Source organism: Emydura macquarii, unplaced genomic scaffold (assembly GCF_026122565.2).
Source record: "Emydura macquarii macquarii isolate MOO-44397 ecotype Brisbane River unplaced genomic scaffold, CSIRO-AGI_Emac_v2 contig_2897, whole genome shotgun sequence".
Taxonomy (NCBI): Eukaryota; Metazoa; Chordata; order Testudines; family Chelidae; genus Emydura; species Emydura macquarii.
The window spans coordinates 29,548,067-29,568,781 of NW_027133034.1; the positions used below are offsets into that span (position 1 = coordinate 29,548,067).

Genomic DNA, 20,715 nt, shown 5'->3' on the forward strand with positions numbered 1-20,715 from the left:
TCAGACCTTCACAGTAGCAGTGCTCCAGAGGACAATCCAGGGGAGAGCCCTACAGGAAACGAAATAGAGGTTACAAGCTCTGCCGGGGCAATTCACCGGCATTATCCTTGAAGCCAGGCCCAAACTGCAATTCCTCAGGCGGAAAGAAAGGCTTATGAAGGTGCGTCTGAGGATGACTGACCAGTTCATGCCCGAGATCCAGTCTCCCACATTTTTGCCTCCCACCTTGCCCCTTTCCTTCCAGCCTGGAGGGCGATTACGTCGGACTGCTGGATTTTGAACATGGTGGCTGCTGGTCACACCCTTCAGTTCACTTCAAGCCTGCCTTCCCACCCTTCTTCCCTATCCCTCTTAGGGGAACCCTCTCACGAGCAACTCCTCATCCAGGAGGTTCAAGTCCTTATACAGTTAGGAGTGGTGAAGGAGGTTCCTCCTCCTGAGGGGAAAAGGGTTCTACTCAAGGTACTTTCTGATCCCCAAAGCGAAAGGGGGCCGCAGGCCCATATTAGACCTAAGGGCCCTGAACAAGTTCCTCAAAAGGTCAAAGTTTCATATGGTCTCTTTAGCGGCCATCATTCCCTTGCTGGATCCGGGCGACTGGTTCGCCGCCCTTGATTTAAAGGACGCTTACTTCCATATCGCTATCTTCCCGGGCCACAGGAGGTTCCTGCAGTTTACAGTAGGTGCGCAACATTTTGAATTTGTGGTTCTACCATTTGGCCTTTCCATTGCCCCGCTCCCCTGCATTTTTACCAAGTGTATGGCAGTGGTAGCAGCCCACCTCAGGCACAGAGGGGTGCAGGTCTTTCCCTACCTGGACGATTAGCTTATCAGAGGCTGCTCGAGGGAGCAGGTCCATCGAGACATGTAGATCATGAGAGACACGTGCCAGTTGCTAGGCCTGTTAATAAATGAACAGAAGTCATTACTCACTCTGATTCAGAGAATAGAGTTTGTGGGGACAGTCCTAGACTCTGTACAAGACAGGGCGCTGCTGCCCGCTGCCAGATTCCAGACAATGACAAAGCTTATTCCAGACAATGACAAAGCCAGCCTAAGGGGCCACGCAGTTATGGCGAGGGTATGACTCAGCCTGCTAGGACATATGGCGGCTTCTACCTACATGGTCCACCACGCAAGGCTATGCTTACAGCCGTTCCAACTGTGGCTGGCTATAGTATACTACCCGTCAAGACATCCCCTGGATATGGTGGTCACAATCCCCTCCCACATACTTACCTCTCTAGAGTGGTGGTTAAACCCCGGTCAAGTACTGGCAGGAATTCCCTTTGTTGCCCTGAGGCCAACGCAGTCCCTGGTCTCGGATGCCTCCAACCTGGGGAGCGGGGCCTACTTTGGAATCCTCAGGACTCAAGGTCATTGGCCCAGGGAGGAGCTAAGTGTGCATATAAATGTCAAGGAGCTCAGAGCCATCAGGCTGTCCTGCAAGGTGTTTCAGCCTCATCTGTCCAACAGAGTTGTGAGAGTACTCATGGACAACACGGCGGCAATGTATTATATCAACAGGCAAGGAGGAGCCAGATCCCCAGCCCTGTGCCAAGAAGCCATATGTCTCTAGGATTTTTGTGTGGACCACAAAAACAACCTAGAAGCTGTCTATCTGCTGGGGCTGAAGAATACCCCAGCACATTGTTTGAGCAGGTCCTTTTGCTCCCACCACGAGTGGCCTCTCTACCAAGAGGTAGCTGATCTCATCTTCCAAAGATGGGGAGTTCCCTGGGTCGACCTGTTTGCCACCAGGGAGAACAGGAAATGTGCTTGCTTCTGCTCTCTGTTGGGGTTGGAGATGGCTTCCTGTCAGATGCGTGTCTACTCTCGTGGTCAGGGGGTCTCATGTATGCATTTCCCTCAATACCATTGGTGCACGGGGTCCTGGTGAAAGTCAAGACAGACAAAGCTCGAGTCATTCTGGTAGCCCCAGAGTGGCCTCGCCAGCACTGGTTTGGGATGCTGCGAGACCTCTCTGTGGCTCAGCCATGGCCTCATTCACTGTGCCTGGATCTCATCTCCCAGGACAACGGCCAGCTGTTTCACTTGGACCTAGCCTCTTTACATCTGATGGCTTGGCTGCTGCGTGGCTGAGCGGAGAAGAGTGACACTGTTTGGCCCAGGTCCAGAGAGTGCTGCCTGAAAGCAGAAAACCGTCCAGTAGAACGTCCTACCTAGTGAAGTGGAAGCGCTTCACCTGCTGGGCAGCCAATCACAGAGTGTCACCGACAGAGTGTCCTTTCTGTTTATAAGAAAACATCTAGATATGTTTATTCACAGAACTTGTAAACAAAATCTTTGAACAATTTATATAATTAAAATAATACTCGGAATAATGTTTTCATATTAATCATCTTTTATAAATGAAGGTAAATTGCAAATTTCTTCCACAATTTGTTGTCAAAAAATGAAATACAGAAAAGTGAGAAATGTTTAGCATTAAGTATTTCTAGAGTCTTAATACAATCTGATAGTACAAAAATCTTCACAAACATGCAAAAGATTAGAAGTTCAGGATTTGTTCATAGAATATAGGACGTCATGAGTTGCATACCTGCTCCGTGCCATTTTCTGGCCTGTCTGGTAAGACACCAGAATTTCTTTCTTAATAAACATAGTCCTTTTACAGGAAAAAAAATCTACGAAAGTCATTCTCATCTCAAATAAAAATGGTAAACATAGCCAGATTTCAAGTACAAAAATCCTTTAAGAGAAACTCCATAGTATCTTCAATTTATATTTAGTTTTTGTATTTATCTAGACTCTGGGCATTTCAGTTTGACCTCTTCTTGTAGTCTGAAACATTTCTTGAACTAATTTTAAAAAATGCAGGTAAATTTTCCATAATGGTTAACCACTTAAATCTCATTTCTTCACTATCAAAGACCTATTGACATTAGCAACTCAGCATAATGATTTTTTCCTATGGAAAAGTAAAATGCTTTAGAAAACTATTAAAGGATTGTGGTATTACTGACCCCAAGCATTCAGAAATCTTGAGATTGTCTTAAAAATTATGAGACTTAAACTCCCAAATCCAATCCCAGGACAAAACAGTTCAGGTCCTTTTTATTTGCCTTCTGTGTTTTGAACCTTTAGGGTGCACTTGGGTCACATTTTTAAGCTTTTTCTCAGCAGCCATGAAGGATAGAAACCGCTTATGTTTTTTGAATAAAAGCTGAGATTCTCACATTCACATGACTCCAGGAGGTGTGACTTTAAGAAAACAATCTAGTATTGTAAATCAGATGATAAAATCACTAAGGTGGGCAACACTGGGATTTCTGTTCCCTTTTCAACCTGTGGTTTTTTTGGCTAAAGGGCGACACTACCAAGCTTATTCAGGCCTATCTTCTTCCTTCTGATCTTCTTTCTCAGTGTGCACACTTGCTTGCTATCTCTTCACTTTGTTTCAGCTCCGCTGCTGTTGATGATGAGCACCTTGTCATAGGGCTTGAGAAAGGCCACATATCACCAACAAAATAGCGTAACTGACTACATGCACTGTGTTATCAAACGTATAAAGCAGACAACATGAAAAAGTTTTGTTTTGCTATAGTAACTTGCACTTGTGAGACTAGTGGATACAAACTTTTCAGATGGGAATGCAATTTTGTTTCAAGTTGATATTTTCCCATTAAAACAGTGGGCTTCTCGCACCTTAAGTTAGTTTTTGCCCCATGTGGAGTTCTCCTTATAGGAAGATACTACTATGAAGAATTTTTATTTTTAATGGTGCGATCTTTTTCTTAATGCCCTAACTCAGTAGTTCTTAACCTGTTCAGACTACTATACTCCTTTCAGGAGTCTGATTTGTCTTGAGTATCCCAAGTCTCACCTCACTTAAAGACTTACAAAATCAGACATCATAATACAAAAGTGTCACAGTACATCATTACTGAAAAAATGCTTACTTTCTCATTTTTACCCTATAATTATAAAATAAATCAAGCGGAATATAAATATTGTACGTATATTTTAGTGTATAGTATATAGAGCCATATAAACAAGTCATTGTCTGTATGAAATTTTAGTTTGTACTGACTACTAGTACTTTTTATGTAGCCTGTTATAAATCTAGGCAAATATCTAGATGAGTTGATATACCCCTGAAAGACCTCTGCATACCTCCACTGGTACAAATACACCAGTTGAGAACCACTGCCCTAACTTAACTAGATCTCAACTGTTTGCCCTTAAGCTTTGTTTCAGTAATAGTCATAGTAATGGATGCAATAATAATAGAGAGGATTTGGATTCTGGATATTCTTATTAAAGATCATGCTAGAATCTTCCACATGGCTGGAAGACCAACAGAGTCATCCTACAAAACCCAGTAAAGTTCACAGTTTAAAAATAATTCAAAATCCTTAGTGATGTAGGGCTCATACATACTAGAAGTAAAGATGTGTGTCAGCCAATGGGAATAAAGATGGTCTAGCCTAGGGGTTGGAGCAGGCATCAGGCCTAGTGGTCAGAGTGGTCAGTGAGAATAAAGGAATAAGATCAGAGCTGGAGTCAGTAGTGAGAAGCTGGAGCCAAAAACCAGAGGTCAGGAGCTAGATATCAGAGCCAAGGGTCAAGTCAAAGTCAGTGGTAGAAGTCAAAGCTAAGGATCAAACCAGAGGGCAGGAATTGGACACAAGAGCCGAGGGTCAAGCTGGAGACAGTAGTCAGAAGTCAAAGCCGTGATCAAACTGGAGGTCAGGAGTTAGAGTGAGCAGGGTAAGAGGCAAGGAAGGGCTCCAGGCAGGGGCAAGAAAAAGGCAAAGCTGGATGCCACAGGAGTGGGCACCATGGTGTGCATTAAGCAGCCAACCTGCAGCTGCTGCTGCTGACTTAAGAGGGCTAAAGCTGTACTGATGAGGCTGCTTAGAGATGAGCTCTGCCACAGGCCTGATTCCTGAGTGTGTGTCAGGATCAGGTTGTCCCTAAATATGGTGAAAGCACTGTTCCATTATGTTCTGTAGATGGGAACTTACCCTTGTTGCTGAACTGTTAAGGATTGGAAGACCAATGCAGTTGGTTTGGCTATATGCTACTAACAAACAAAGGGTAAATAATTTATGTAATGCAGTGAAAAGTTGGATATAGATGACTGACTGTGGAAGCCTAGGAATATAGATTAGTTGATTTCACTTATGATAATTTGATCTATTCATTTTTAATATGTTATTTTTACATTAGCATCCTCTCATGGACTTCTCAAATTATTTTTCAAATGGGAGATTGTTGAACTTCTAGCTTCTACTTTATTAGTGACTCTTGAAGATATCCTGAATTGACGTTCCCACTTTATGGAGCTATTACTTCTGGGGAGTAACTATTCATAGATCAGATGGACAGTTAGATGTATTTATGGACTACTACTGAGGGGCATCTAACTTTACTGGACAGCTTTTATTTACCATTGTAGTTTCAGGAGGCATGACCAGAGCCAGTATAAACTGGTGGATGTCTGTTTGGGGAAGGACAGGGAGATAAATAAATGTACAGATCCTGAAACATCTTGCCCTCAGCTTTCATTTATCATGTGTAACTTCCAATGTACTGCTATTTGGTTAAATGTGTTCTTCTGCAAATTCTCTCAGCATGTGTATGTACTATTAGAAGAAAAATTAATTCTCCATTTCCCCAAATGAATTTGAGGGTGGAAAGAAGGTAAAATTGCATATGAAAATCTCACAACTACCAGATTAAAGCCTTATCTGCAGCTGTCCCAGGACTGTCTGTGTCTTAAATAAGAGATTTCCTCCATCAGGCCACAGACTCCCTCTTGCCTACTACCCATTTTAGTTTTCTGTAATTTTTTTATTGAATACCATACTCCATTAACTCTGCTTTGATCTAGGCAGGTGACCTCTGTCCTGGGGATGGCAAAAGATCCAAGAGCTAGGCAAATTGCTTTACAGAAGGTGCTGTTTGACAAGTTATGTAACCTACTTCTGGAGATTCAGCTATTGCCTCTACAGTGTTAATGCCATTATAAGCCATGATAGTGACATCCAGTAAGATATCTACTGTGCTCCTTTACTGTACTATGTTGTGGGTGAAAGTTAAACTTCCTCAATCTTTACCTTTTTCTTTTGAAAAACTTCTCTGCCATTTGTCCTTCTAGACCCATGCACCTAATAACCTTCATTAATCAGTAAAAAACTGTTCCTCCAATTTAGCTGTCAAATGCACGTATACAGATTTGTTTTTAAAAGTACCAAATAATGTTTAGAGGTAGAGTAGGGGTGTCCAACTTTTTTGCGTGAAGGGCCACATTGCAATTTTTTTTCTCACTCGGGGCAGGTAAACTGGAGGGGGCTAGAAGGGAGGGGCTGCTTCTCAGTTCAGGAGGGGGGGCTGCCGCTGTGCCCGGCTAGCATGGGACTGGAGGGGAGGGGCTGCTTCTCCCCTCCGGTGAACTGGATAGCAGCCTTTGGTTGGTCATTGGTTGGACAACTCAGAGGTAGAGGATCCATGTCCTGGTGCGAAGTCTTGCATGCCATGGGAATGAGGCCATTGCCCCTCACTTGTATCTTTCTGGCTACTGTCAAGGGTCTTGGCATCCTTTTCTTTCACAGGGCAGCAAGAGAAAGGATTGTTATATAATATCTGGAGTGAATATTTTGAAGGTATTTTATGGACTCTACAAACATGGAGGGAGGAGGGAAAAATAAAAAATTGTGCCAAATAATATGGGCATGGGTTTTTAAAAATCATTTTGTTAGAAGAAGATAAATAAACCTTCCTTTATATAAAAAAGCAACAGCTTTTATTCATAATGGTAAGATATATGAATGGTACACAATGAATGTGTTTCAGAAGTACTATTTATATTTAGAAACAGTTCTCTACCCTTTTAGTGAAATAGCAAATAATGGATTTTAACTTTGGCATTTATTTATTTATTTATTTAGATGCTGTCAATATTTTAAACACAATATTGGCTTGTCTCAAATTGCAGTTCTGAATGCAGTGATGGGGAATGGTCTGCATCTTTGCCCTCCGGTTTTGCTGCTGCAGAAAAAGACCAGTCGTCTAGCGATGAGAGCTGGGAGACTCTACCAGGCAAGGAGGAACGTGAACCTGAAGTGCAGAGCAGCAGCAGTGGCCTAGAAGAGGAAAATACAGACTTCTGTTTTCAAGGCGGGTATGTTTTTTCTAATTTCAGAAAGCAATTTCTACTGCTAAGTGGGAATTAACAATATGATATGTATCCAACAGTATATTTAATGGTTGCCATTTTTAATAAATCTTAATTTCCTAGCAATTGTCACGGTTGTATCAGAAAGAATGCAGTATTGCCTATATTTAAATTAGGAAATAAATCTGGTGTTTCATACAGACCCCTGATTGGTAATTGTTGACTTCTGAATGGTAGCTATAGTAATTCTATAATTTTATTGAGAAATACTGATAATTGCAAAAGCAACAAAAGAGACTTAATAGACTAAAATAGTGAGATTTGGATTCTCTATTAGCTTTATCCAAATTCATTGTAATGAACACTCTTCTTCCTTACCATATATTTACTACTGCTTTTCAGTTACCTTCTCGTACAAATTACTTCCACATTTTTCTGTCTGATTCTTCTTTTTACCTGGATGCTCTTTGTCCTCTGGTCACAGAATTTGCCATTATCAGTTCTTTGTTTATTCAGTCATATGTGTTGATGACCATAGCAACTTTGTTTTTCAAAGCAAACTGTGAAGAAGGTTTCCAGCTGAGAACTAGATAAAACTTCACTCTGAGCCAGTCACTATTGTTTCTTAATTGACTAGAACAGTGGTTCTTAACCTTTCCAAACTACTGTACCCCTGAAGCCTGAGTCCCACCCCCACGGGGCTGAGGCATGTAACTTAGTTTCATGGCGCCCCTGTGGCTCCAGGCAATTGCCTTTCTTGCCACCCCCAATATCAGCTCTGCACTTGCGACCCCTCTAAACCCCCAGGTTAAGAAACACTGGACTAGAAGGTTCTTCACAGAGCGGTAGTCACTCCCAGCTTTTCTGCTCTTCCACACACTCAGGTCCTGCTTGCCTAGGGAGTGATTTCTGGAAATAGAAATCACTACCACTAGGCTATCTCTATTCTGGCCTTCAGAAATTTCGGGTGTAATGAATTAGCACAGCCTTGCAAAAATACTATTACAAACTTATGAGCCCTGACATAAGATCTTTTCTACCTTTACAACATTGATGGTGTGAGAACCTGGCATTCTTCTTCAAGTGCTTGCTCATGTCCATTCAATACTAGGTGCGTGTACGCGCCATACGCACAGATGCTGGAGATTTTTCCCTCAGTGGTATCCATAGGGCCGGCTCTAGAGCCCTCTGCCAGTCTCCCCTCATGCTCAGTTCCTTCTTACTGCCAGTGATGGTGCTGGACCATCCTTGCCTTAGCAGTCTTTATCAGTGGTTTCTGTGTGTAGTTTAGTATAAATAGTTGTTGGTTAAATTTAAATAGTTAGAATTTAGATTATATGTATTTAGTTCGTGGGAACTTAGCCACAGGGACGGGGCATGCCCCAGTCTTCGGGCTTCAAACCATGTGTTTCCAGTGAAAAGCCCATGCCCGTGAACAACCCTCACCAAAGCTGCTTGAAGTGGCTGCTGAGACCCATGTTTGGGACAAGTGCAAGACCTGCAGGAACTTTAGACCCTGCACAAAAAAGGACCAGAACATCAGGCTAAGAATGCTTCTGAGGAGTTGGCCCTTTGACTGCCAACTCAGTAGCCAGCATCAGCAGTTTTTATGTGGAGAACCTCCTTTGATGGTGCAGCATTGTTTTCCAACGAAACGGACACCAGGCTGCATGGCCCTAAGGACTCTAGAGCCACTCTTGGCTACTTGGGGCTGTGCACCCTGCCGGCTTCCAGGAAACATTTCGGCCCCCAATAAGACAGCGGTTCGCAGGCAGGGCCAGGCCAGGAACAAGCTGTATAACAGAAAAAACAAGGGTGATAAGCCCCGTCAGGGTCTACCCACCACTGGCGCTCTCTAGTCAAGCTCAGACCACTACCCACTAGGCGCCAGACAGACCTTTTGAGGGTGCGCCCAGGGACAACCTAACAGTCTTGATCCAGGATCTAACCCCTTCTTTCTTTTTAAACTCCCTTCCTCCCTTCCTTCCTACATGGACGACTATAACATTAGACAAGTGGGTATTAAACACCATCGCAGTGGGGTACCTCCTCCAATTCATTTTAACTCCTCCTTCCCACCCCCCATCCCTGTCCCTCTTCAGGGACCCCTCTCATGAGCAACTCCTCATTCAGGTGGTTCACGCCTTCTTACGGGTGGGTGCCATAGAAGAAGTTTCCCTTCATCTAAGAAAAAAATGGTTTTTACTCTTGTTACTTTCTAATCCCAAAGGCCAAGGGAGGCCTGCAGCCAATATTGGATATGCGTCACCTCAACAAATATCTCAAGAAACTGAGGTTTCATATGGTCTCCCTAGTCTCCATTCCTTCCTTGGATCCAGGAGACTGATGCGCTGCCCTTGACTTGAAGGATGCATACTTCCACATCTCCATATTCTATGGCCACAGGCACTTTTTACGATTCATAATGGGGGACAACCAGTACCAATTACAGCCCTTCCATTTGGCCTATTAACTGCGCCAAGGGTGTTCACAAAATGCGTGGTGTTGGTTGCAGCCTACCTCAGATATCGAGGAATTCAGATTTACCATTTCCTCGATGACTGGCTCATCAAGGATTGCTCAGTAGCTCAGGTCTGGCACAATATCATGGTACTGCAAGTAACCTGCCAAAATTTGGACCTGTTGGTAAACGAGCAGAAATCTACATTAGTTCCTGTGCAAAGGGCACTAGAGCTGGCCCTACAGATACCACTGAGGGAAATATTTCCGGCACTGGTGCATGTGGTGCGCCCATACACTTAGCATGGAATGGACATGAGCAACACATCTCGAAGAACAACAGTTACAGAAAGTTAGGAATTGTCTTATTTTTATTCACCTGTTAAAATACATTACTCACCCTGGGAGATTACAAATTTGAAAGGTCTGTATTTTTTGGATGAAAGTGTGTGGCTTTCCATGACTCTTTTTAGCCTGTTAAATAATATGTCAGAATTTTGAACATGTGTCTGAATTTATATCTATATTTAGACATCTAAAGCAGAATGGCCTGATTTTACCGACTTTAAGGGTTGCAAGTGTTCAGCACTTCAAAAAATAATAAAAAATCATGCCACTCTGATTTAGGTGCCTAAATATGGATATAGGTGACCAAATATAGTCACTGAGGTTTGATGATCTTTATATTTTTTTATAATAATTGGTACAGCTTATATAGTGCTGCTATATTAGTTACGATAATAGTGTAGGGGTTAATATTCTAAATCAACAGTTCCCAATCTGCAGAGCTGCTTCTGTCACAATGGTTAAACATGTGAAACTGAAGTAAGAGGTAAATCTGTGTCCTAGAAAGTTTCAGGCATAGGTGTCTGTGGGAGATTGCTTGTATGACTCTGTGTCCAGGAATTTGTCTATTAACTAGTCTTTTGTTGAGTGTTTTTTCTTGGGTAAATTCAACTCTGATCAAATTTGTTGACAAAAAATAAATTAGAAGACTTGAAAAGACAGAAGAGGACAGTTACTGGAAGGTAACATGGAGAGATTAACACAGTGGGATGCAGGCAATAAAGGGATGTTTGGTACTAATAAATATTGGCTTTAAATCCAGGAAGAGGAAGTAAATAGCAGAGATATTGTACCATATTAGGAACATAAATCCACTTTAATACTGCTTAGTTATTTTATTTTAACCCCTTCATGTGTTATAAGATTTTTTTCTATTAACCAAGAACTAAAGGTGTTGAAAGTCTGTGAGATTTGAAAGTTGCAGAAGTGTACCCTAATGTGGATATTTAGCTTAAGAAGGGGTCTATAATATCCAATCTCTTAAATAAAGCTGTGATTTTTCTCTTAGGGGTTATTGGTGGCCCAGGCGGGGGGTGAAGTAGTGTTTTTGATAAAAACACAAATAGCTCATGAATGACAGTGAAACTAGCCTTTGTGATCTATGCAGGGCAAGGCATTTCCTGTGTATTTGTCTAAAATATGTTAAATCTGAATCCAAAACTCCAACAAAATTCAAACATTTACTGTTTTTTATTTTAACTTAACATTCTATATTTTTGGCCAGACTTTGTGCCTTCCCAGTGTGCCATGGCCTTTCTTTGGGTTGCATTGTCTGTCATAGTTAGAAGATGGGTAAGCATTCAACATAGTGTTAGAAAGATCATTGACTATGTAATGCAGAAGGAAATGGATTAAACAAAACTAGGTAATTTTACCCAGGACATTTGCTGTAGAGTGTATTAATTACCTTATTGAATACAAGGCTGTACAAGTTTTTCTCTGGAGTTTTTTCTGTCATTCAAGCCACTCAAATTACACTTTTGAGGTCTGTGGCATCAACAAACTCTGATTGGATTATAATCTTTTATTCCCTAGTGTATTATATTTTTCTGTGTTTGCTATATGAAATAGAAGAATGAATCATCTGAATATATCCAATGTTTTTGGAATAGCTTTCCTTTCTGATAAGCAAGGTTTGTGGCCAGCACAGTGCAAGCACTCTGGCATGGTAAATTTACCATCTGAATTTTTGCTTTTCATCAAAGTAGTGTCTGAGGTTTGTCAAGTTGTTCAGTAGTGCGTGTTGTGTATAACAGCCACACAATACACATAGTTCTATTAGTGGTGGTCTGTTTGGGGCCTCTGCCTTCACACTTGGTGAGTGAATAAAAGTGTTGCTTAACTAGCATCAAAGCATGTAGTAACCTGTTGCAAACAACTGCTGAGATTTAGTGTGATTCATCTCTTCATATGTTGGATTTTTTTCTAAATAGGAATAAAGATATAGGCATCCTTTCTGCCTAAACCATAAAAGAGATTTCTGCATTCTCTTCAGAAATCAAGCAATTCTACATTACATAGCCAAGAAGCTGGGACTCTTAGTATGTGTTGGAAATGAAGATCGTATTTTCGAAGGATAGTACACAGTACAGTCTTTAAAGGGCAGTTACCCTCAATAATTCCCTGATCTGCAGCACACAAAAGAAAGTGTGTCAAGGCCGGTATGGCTGCCACTTCAAAAAAAAAAAACAACAAAAAACACCAAAGCAAAACATGGTATTGAAGGGCCCCTATGATCCCCTAATGGTAGGAGAGAAATCCCACCTGCTGCCCCTGTGAAGCAGGGGAAGTCCATGAAGGTCTGTGAGCATGACTACATTTCCACATACTCCAAACCCTGTACTCTTGGGAGACAGCGTACACAAAATATACTGAGTAATGGAGGGAAGAGGGAGTTGATACCTGTATCAATAACCAAGGGGCCCATTTCTCTTCTGCCGTCTTGCCAGACATCTCCCTGAGCACTAACAGCTCTGTCAGCTCTGTGTTATAACAACTGCAAGGGATTAGGGAGAGTTGCAGCTCATCAGCTGCATGCACTCTAAATATTTGTCATAAAAGCTAGATTTAGAATCAATTATCTTAAGGTCACTATATAAAACATTTGTAAAAGCCATCAGTAAAAGATTAAAATCTAAAACTTGGCTCTCACTAAAATCCTCTTGTTCCTCCCGAACAACACTCTTCTCTCCAACTTGGAGATTAAAATCATCCATAAAACCAGCTATTCCATCTTTTACTCTATCTATAGCATAAGGAGATAGCATCGGTCCAGCTCTATGAATAATACCCCTAATCAATTTAACACTACTAACCGGGGCGTCGAAACTAGTAGCGGAGGCATTTTTAACCCGGTACAGCGCCAATCCGGTATGAAATAAAATTTTTGTTTTCTCCATAGATTTAAAAGATATTACCCTTCACATGGGGAGGCTACCCTTTCCAGGGGGAAACTAACCCGTTACCAGGGGGGGACTAACCCATGCCTGGGGGAGGCTAACCCTTACCAGGGGGGTAGTTAGGTGTTGGGGCTGCCCTCCCCACCCCCCCCCCACACAGCAGGGGGGGTTCTTCCTCCGCAATCAGCCTGGACTCCGCCAGTTACCGACTCTCACTACGAGGAGGTTGCAGTTGGACATGCCAATCAGAGGCTTTCCTCGAATGAGGGGTCCCTGCCAGCTTAATGCCGAGCCCTAACGGGAGCGTGGAAGAGAACTCGGACTCTACGGAGAGATACTTTCAGCACGGCTCTCGCCATCTCTCCGGCACCGATTATTCACCCCACCTCACCCTCAAGTTCTTCGGGAGGGGACTCAACTCCTCCGACCGTCCGGGCTCAACAACTGAACAGGGTTCAGAGACACATGAAAAGCCATTAAGAGAGTCTGCTCCCTCCCTTCTGCTACAAACATGGTTACCCCAGTTTTTCACTGCAGTAGGGCCACCTTTTTGAAATGTAGTGTATGGTGGGAAGAGCTGTGGGCTTTATTTCCCCAACATTTGTTGCCTATCCCTGTTTCTGTCAGAGATATTTTCAGCACCATCACCCTTTTGAGAGGGAGTGTATCTGAGGTGGGAGAAGCTGTTTTGTCTAACTCTGCCTTCTACAGTTCAAAGGAACCACTAGATTGCAATGAGAAGCCTGAACGCAACAGGAAGGAGGGAATGGGGAAAATTAGATCCAGGATGATTATCTTGGACAGAATTGACTTTTTCCTGATGACATAACCTGTTTTTCTTTATAAGTTCTTATGTTGTCATCACCACTATGGTATATGAGAAGGGTTAGTGCCTGGTGTGGGAAGGGGACCACAGGCAGGTGACATCTCAGTGGTTTTGTTGGTACCTGTTCTCTCCTATTCAGATGCCCATCACAATGATATTGGAGGGTCTTCCTGTCCCTACCCCAGTAATGTAGTATGTTGAGTCCTACTCATGCACCTCCGACTGCTGCTGAGATTCCAGGAGCGGCACAGCAATAGCAGCAGTTGAGTTGTTTCCTGCTATCTGTCCTCTGCTGCAATTGGAAGGGCTCCTTTTAATGTTCTTGCAAGGAATGAGGCCTATTTTGTATTTCTGGGGATAGAAGGTCCATAACCCCAATCTTTCATCACAGAAACACTTTTAAAATGCCCATCATTGGCAATTACAGACCTTGCCTCTCATTGTCTGGCAAAGTGAATGTTCAGTGTAGAGCCAATAGACTTTTGAATTACATTTCTTTAAACTCTATTAAAGACCATCTTACCTGAAAGAACAGTAACGTAGATGATGTCACTATATTTATTCAGCTTTATTCTCAGTTATGGTCCTAGGAATTTATCAAGTTTAATCTTGGTGTCCCTTTCAGTGGAAATTAATTGAAAATTTATAATTCTTTTTAAAAAGTGAGCAAGGGTTGTATCAACATTTAGTTCTGTCTAGACTAGGCAAAAAGGTGGTTCTTTCAATTGAGCTAGTTCAACTTTATTGAAAATGGGTATCTAACATTAGTGTAGACATAGTTTTACGTCTTTTAGTTCAACTTCACATATAATTCGACCTGCTAAAATCAAGCTGAAGGTGTGTGTGCATTGGTGATACATGGGGTTGTCAGTTGAGTTACCTTAATTGAATTAACTTGGTTGAAGAAAGCACCTCTTTCCCTACTCTAAGCATGGCCTTAGTGGCCAGTTGGGATAATGCTATGGTAACAGTTGGCAAATGTTAACACTTATTACCTTCTTCTGTAACTCCACCTGTCCACTGTATTTTCTGCCCTCCCCCTCAGTGCCACACTGTATCCAGCAGTACATGTACTAGTCATGTATTGTTCAGCCTATTTCCTGTTGTCCCAAGTTGCAAGGTTTCCACCACTTGTTTTGTGATAATATTGCACAGGTTAAATTTTCATGTAAAAAAGCTTTTCCTGAGATTTCTAAAATTTCCTTTTGATTTCATCTCATTACTCTTGGTTATATCCCTGTTGTACCATCCTAATTAAATCCTTCTCCTTGATTTTTATACCTTTAAAATATTTGTTCTTTACTTATAAGTGAATTCCTTATCACTCTTGTTGATTTTTCTCTGACCTTCCTCCAAATTGTCACTACCTTTCTAATAAAAAGGTGTTCAGGATGTTCAAGGTGATGTTCAAGGTGCAGTCACTCCAGAATTATAAAGCTGTGAAGGAGCGGAGATGATGAGCATATTCTTAAAACTCAATGTTTAGCCTTCTCCTAGCATATAAAATGGTATCAGGAGACCAGAAATTGGCACCTGTTAGCTCAAGCAACTGTATGCTGATGGCAAAAAATGAGGGGGAACAGACTTTAAATTTCACACTTTTCATTTTACTTTGTGCCAAACTACGATGAGTTATGTGCCAGCTGTTTAATTGGGCTTGCTCCTAGCAGTTGGAGCTGCTACTTTTCCTCAGGTGGCTCTGTCTTGATTTCCAGAATCTAAGCTTTCATTTAAAAAAAGGTAAGCTTCTCCACTCTAAAGGCTAGACTTAATCTTGAAAATGAGTGTAACCCATGCAGTTTTGCCTCCGTGGGTCTATAGGCAGATGGAAACAATAGCATTGAGAATTTTGAATATCCTTTCTTCATCTAAATGGCATGCTAACTCTGGGACTGCTTAATTTAAATGTTAGCTTAAGTATTTCATTGCTGATGAAAGCATGCAAGAAAGAAGGGTGGTCCTATTATGGTCATCTTCTCAATTTACTATGTGAAGCATCTCATTTTGGCAACAGGAGTTTGTAGTTCTTAGGTTGTTGGGGGTGGTGCTTGGGAGAGTATCACCTCCTTCCACTCCCTGTTTAATATTTGGATTCCAGAATCATTAAATGTATCCGCTGTTTTCACAAGTGATTTGCCAATGAAACAGCTATTGTATTCTAATATACTAGTATATTAATATCTGTAGCTGTAGATGTTCACCAATGTAGATTTCAGTTCACCAAGGATAAGCACCTTATTCAGTCAGAGTATAGGAAAACAAACACCATCAACAATTTTCAAAATAGGAATGAAAATATATTTAAAAGATAAGCCAAAAGTGAGCGTGACATGCAGAGACTGTATTCGATGCTGAAAAAAACAGAAATGTATATGTTCCTTAAATTGCTCACTATCCAACTCTCTCCGTGTGAAATAACACTTCTCTCTCCTATAGCAAATTTGATCTGAAAGCACTTTACAGATATCCCAAATTAATTCCATAATATGCCTGCTAGTAGTAGGCAGATATTAATCCCAGGTGAAGGTCATTTGAGGCACAGAGACAAAAAGAAGTTCGCTCATGATCATGCTACAAATCGAGTCACAAATCCAGGTAGCTCCAATCCAGTATACTAATGACTGGATATATGTACTTTCGATTGTGTAATTCAATTTTACGTTTTTGTTTAAAACCTCTATTATGTTGACTAGACTTCACACAATAAATCCAAAAGGGTTATGATCAGAGCACCTTTTTTCCCCCCATCATTTTCGATCCTGTACAAAAGTACAAAGTTTGGGACAATAATCAAAGTGTAAATTTAAAATATTAATTTTAGATTTTCCCTTAGATCCATAATATTTTTCCTATGATTTTGCTGATTTCTATTTTATAGAACAACATACACAAATCTGATAGTGAGAAAATGGAGTGTCTGTTTCTGCCTACCTTGTATTAACAGTAGCAAAAGAACTGGAACAGTTTAGTGCTATTCTTCAGACAGCCCCGTTGGCCAACCTACAACTGTGGCTCTCCAACTCAACTGTTGTAAGCTGGACTTCTGTTCTTGGTCACCTTGCTTCCCGGCTCCATGGAACAGTTCAAAGAGCATGCACTATAATCTCCTTTTGTAGGGAAAGATGTATAGCAAAATACAACAGGATAGTAGGTCCTGGCAGGACAGGGAGACAAATGCCTGATTCTGGCTGCAACAAAATGCTGATTTCTGTGGCATTGTGGGGAAAAGCCAAATTCCATGACCACAGAACCATGGCTGTCAGCGAGCTCTGATTTTTGGTGAATGGGTCAGGTGATACTTCTCTGAGCTATTGTCTTAGGATCCTGGCAGACATCATCAGATTCTAGTTCTTCTGAGTCTGAGAAAGGTGCATTTACAGCACTTGAGACTAAAGGAAATAGCATCCATTATTTACATGTACTTTGTTAATGATTTTGTTTAAGTTACAACTTTAATATTTGTATGCAGGGAACAGACCTCTTTGGAGGAGGGAGAGATTCCTTGGCTGCAGTACCATGAAGAAATTGAAAGTAGCAGTGATGAGGAAAATGATCCAGTTAGCCATTTTGTGCATCCAGGATTTTTTATGTTGGATGGGAACAACAACCTTGAGGATGATTCCAGTATGAGTGAAGATTTAGACATGGAGTGGAGGTATGCATCTGTGCATAAAGGTGATGGGTTCTCTGTGTGAGATCATATTAGTATTTAGTTGTTCTGTCACCTTATACTTCTTGCTATGTTTAGGAGGCCACAAATTGAGCATTGTCCAACTGCTTAAACAAGCTGACAATACTGCAGTTTCAGGCTTAACTTACAATAAGTGCTGTTTCCTCCAACACAAAGACTAAGATATTATGTTATATTGATCAGATTGAAATTTAAGATAGTTTTGATGTACCACATAGTTATTTCAAATTAGAGATCCTGTGGATGTAATTTTGGATTAATTTCCAGGTTGATATATGCCCTATATAAATGTTGTTATACAAGTTTTGATTACATAAGAATATGAATCTAATTGAACATTGAAGTATGTATGATCTTGGTAAAGGTTTATTTGTTGTAGTTACTGCTCTGCAATTATAGGGATTTAGATGTGCATTATAAACCTTGTCTTATTTATCTTTTCAGGGCTATGCACATAGAAATCATTTTTATGATGCTGTTTAACATGTTTCTTTACATTTCCTGCGTTAAGATTATTTAGAAATATTGCAAAATACGTAGATAATTAAAGTAGTAGAGAGAGAACTTTACCTCCATACACCATTGATTAGACCAATACTGGAACACTGTACTGTCTAGTCACATTTTAAAAAGAAAGTTGAAAAATTAGCGTGTCAGAAAAAGCCTAAACATTATTTGAGGGATGGAGAAAATGTCTTAGAATGAGAGACTTAAAGAGTTCAATCTGTTTAGCTTATCAGAAAGAAGATTGAGAGGTGACTTGATTACAGTGTATTAGTAACTTCATGGGGAGAAAATAGTGGGTGCCAAAGAGCTGTTTAATTTAGTGGGGAAAGGCAGTACAAGAACCAACAGCTAGAAATTGAAGCCAGATACAGTCAGATTAAAAATTAGTGTCCAGTTTCTCACAATGAAGGTGATTAACAAGTAGAACAAACTACCAAGGGAAGTGGTGAATTCTCCATCTGTTGCTGTCTAAATTGAGACTGGCTAAACTAGAAAGGCAGCCAAACAGAAGTTATGCTTTAGTGAAATATAATTTATTAGTCTCAATACAGGGCTAACTGGGTGAAATTCAATGGCGTGTGATATACAGGAAATAATACTAGATCTAATAATTTCTTCTGGCCTTATACTCTGTGAATTTATCTATCAGATAACTGAATCTGGTGACACAGAGTGTGTTTGTTTTCAATTTTTTTTAACCTTAAGAATATCAAGTCTGGTTTTCCAAGCTTTGGCTGAGGGACCGTTTTGCGGGGACGGTTCTAAATATGTATAGTGTTAACTTTCAGCCCTTAATTGAGAAGGTGAGATGTTGAATATTTAAAATAATTTTCATTCAGAAATTGTAGGTGTTGAAATTCAGAAGTATGAACAAAAACAGAGTTTTAAACAGCCTAATTACAAATCCTACCTTCTCAATAGTTGGCCTTTCACTTTCTGGGCTGTTGTGATGACATCACAGTGTCTTCCAGTCTAGACAGGACCTGAATTCCTAATGTTGAAAATAAGCAGGAAATAAACTTTTTTGTTGTTGGGAGTGGAGGGAGGGATGAGAATTTTCAGAGTGTGTATCAGCATCATGCAGACATAAAAGGCACAACCTCATATCTTGTCTCAATTTTTTGAAAAAAAAATTTGGTGATCTCTTTTAGAGGTGTTAAGAACATAGAAAGCATATCCTCCTGTACCTAGCAAATGCCCATACCTGCATCTCACAATATCTACTCATATCAAAGTGTTGTCACTAAATTATTCTGATGAAATTATAAAAAGCTCTAAAATGAATGGCTTTTATTTTTAATAAGCATAATATAGAAAAGCGTCAGATATAAATGCCATGGAGAAATTGTGGCAGAAACCTGATATGAGGTTGTTCCAGAGTGCACATACTTAAAATAGAAGTAAATGTTTTTGACCAAGTATAGACACATTGTGTTTAGTCTGTCTGAACATCTGTATGCAGAGACATGAAGAATAAAATCTTCAAATGGCCACGGGCCTCATTGATGCACAGACATCCTCCAATTGACATATACAAACCCAGTTTTTTATGCACTCATTAGGATTTGTACAAAGTGTTGTAGCTGTGTCAGTCCCAGGATATCAGAAAGACAAGGAGGGTAAGGTAATATCTTTTAATAAAAGATATTGGTTCAAGAAAAGATATTACCTCACACACCTTGTCTATCTCATTAGGATTTGTCTGTTCGGTGTGTGCAGATGTGCACATCTGCCTGCATGTGTCTATTTAAGAACTTGGGTCTTACAATGTACCTGATGAAACCAGAATTTAAGGCTACTGCTTAATTGTGAACTGCAGCACTTGTGTTTTAAGGTGTAAATGTTGAAGAAAAGGGATTTTACATGTTTTATCTGACAGATCAAGTAATTTTTCAATTGAATGTTGTTAAAGGTGCACTTAAAATGGAGGTTCTATTTCCTAATATTGCATTTTTGGTGTTTTCAGACTACTTGATGAATTTGGTGATGGCCTTGGAGTTGCCCAAGCCATTTCTTATGTGGATCCTCAGTTTCTCACGTATATGGCTCTGGAGGAGCGCTTGGCACAGGCCATGGAGGTACTGAAATATGGTTTCTTACCTATGTGTAAAAATAAAAACTGAACAGATTAAAAATTACTAAAACCATGTCACCATGAACTACAGACTAATTTAAAGAGGCCTAAAGACAGGTTTTTTTTTTCTTTTGAGTGATAATGACAGCAGTGTATTCAACAGATATGGTCCTTTTATGTGTTAAAAGTCATATCTGCTCACTTAATGACACACGTTTTTGCTACTTTTTATTCTTGTAAGCTCTGCTGATGTAAACAAGTATGAAGCAGTGAGCTAGATACGCTTGCTGTGTGATTCACTTAGGTGAAAGTGATCATGAAATGACAGATTTCATAATTCTATGAAAAGGAAGGACCAAGGGCAGCAGAATACAGCCAATGAACTTCAAAAAAGCATACATGAACAGAATCAGAGAATTGGTGGGTGAGGAAATAAATAAATAAAGGAAAAAGGAGTTCATGAGAGCTGACTGTTTCTCAGAGAAACAGTATTTAATACAATAGTAAACTATCCCAATGCAAAGGAAAGATAAGAATATTAAGAGACCAGTATGGCTCCATCATAAGCTCTTTAATGAGCAGAAAATCAAAAAGGAATCCTACAAAAGGTAGAAACATGGCCATATTGCTAAGGATGAATATAAACCGATAGCACAAGCATGTATGGACAAAATCAGAAAAGCTAAGGTACAAAATCAGTTACCCGTAGCAAGGGACATAAGACAGTAAGAAGAGCTTCTGTAAAGACACAGGAAAGTTATAGGTCTC

General features: G+C 40.5%; 1 protein-coding gene across 7 annotated transcripts in view; it reads left to right on the top strand.

Annotated features, from left to right (window-relative positions):
• PJA2 (praja ring finger ubiquitin ligase 2) overlaps positions 1-20,715 on the top strand; it is an 84,589-nt gene that overhangs the window by 41,520 nt on the left and 22,354 nt on the right. For all 7 annotated transcript variants that reach the window (XM_067569276.1, XM_067569277.1, XM_067569278.1 and 4 more), the window contains 3 exons: positions 6,965-7,150; positions 17,145-17,330; positions 19,840-19,951. In XM_067569276.1, the coding sequence (XP_067425377.1) occupies positions 6,965-7,150; positions 17,145-17,330; positions 19,840-19,951 (484 nt within the window). The remainder of the gene's footprint in view (positions 1-6,964; positions 7,151-17,144; positions 17,331-19,839; positions 19,952-20,715) is intronic.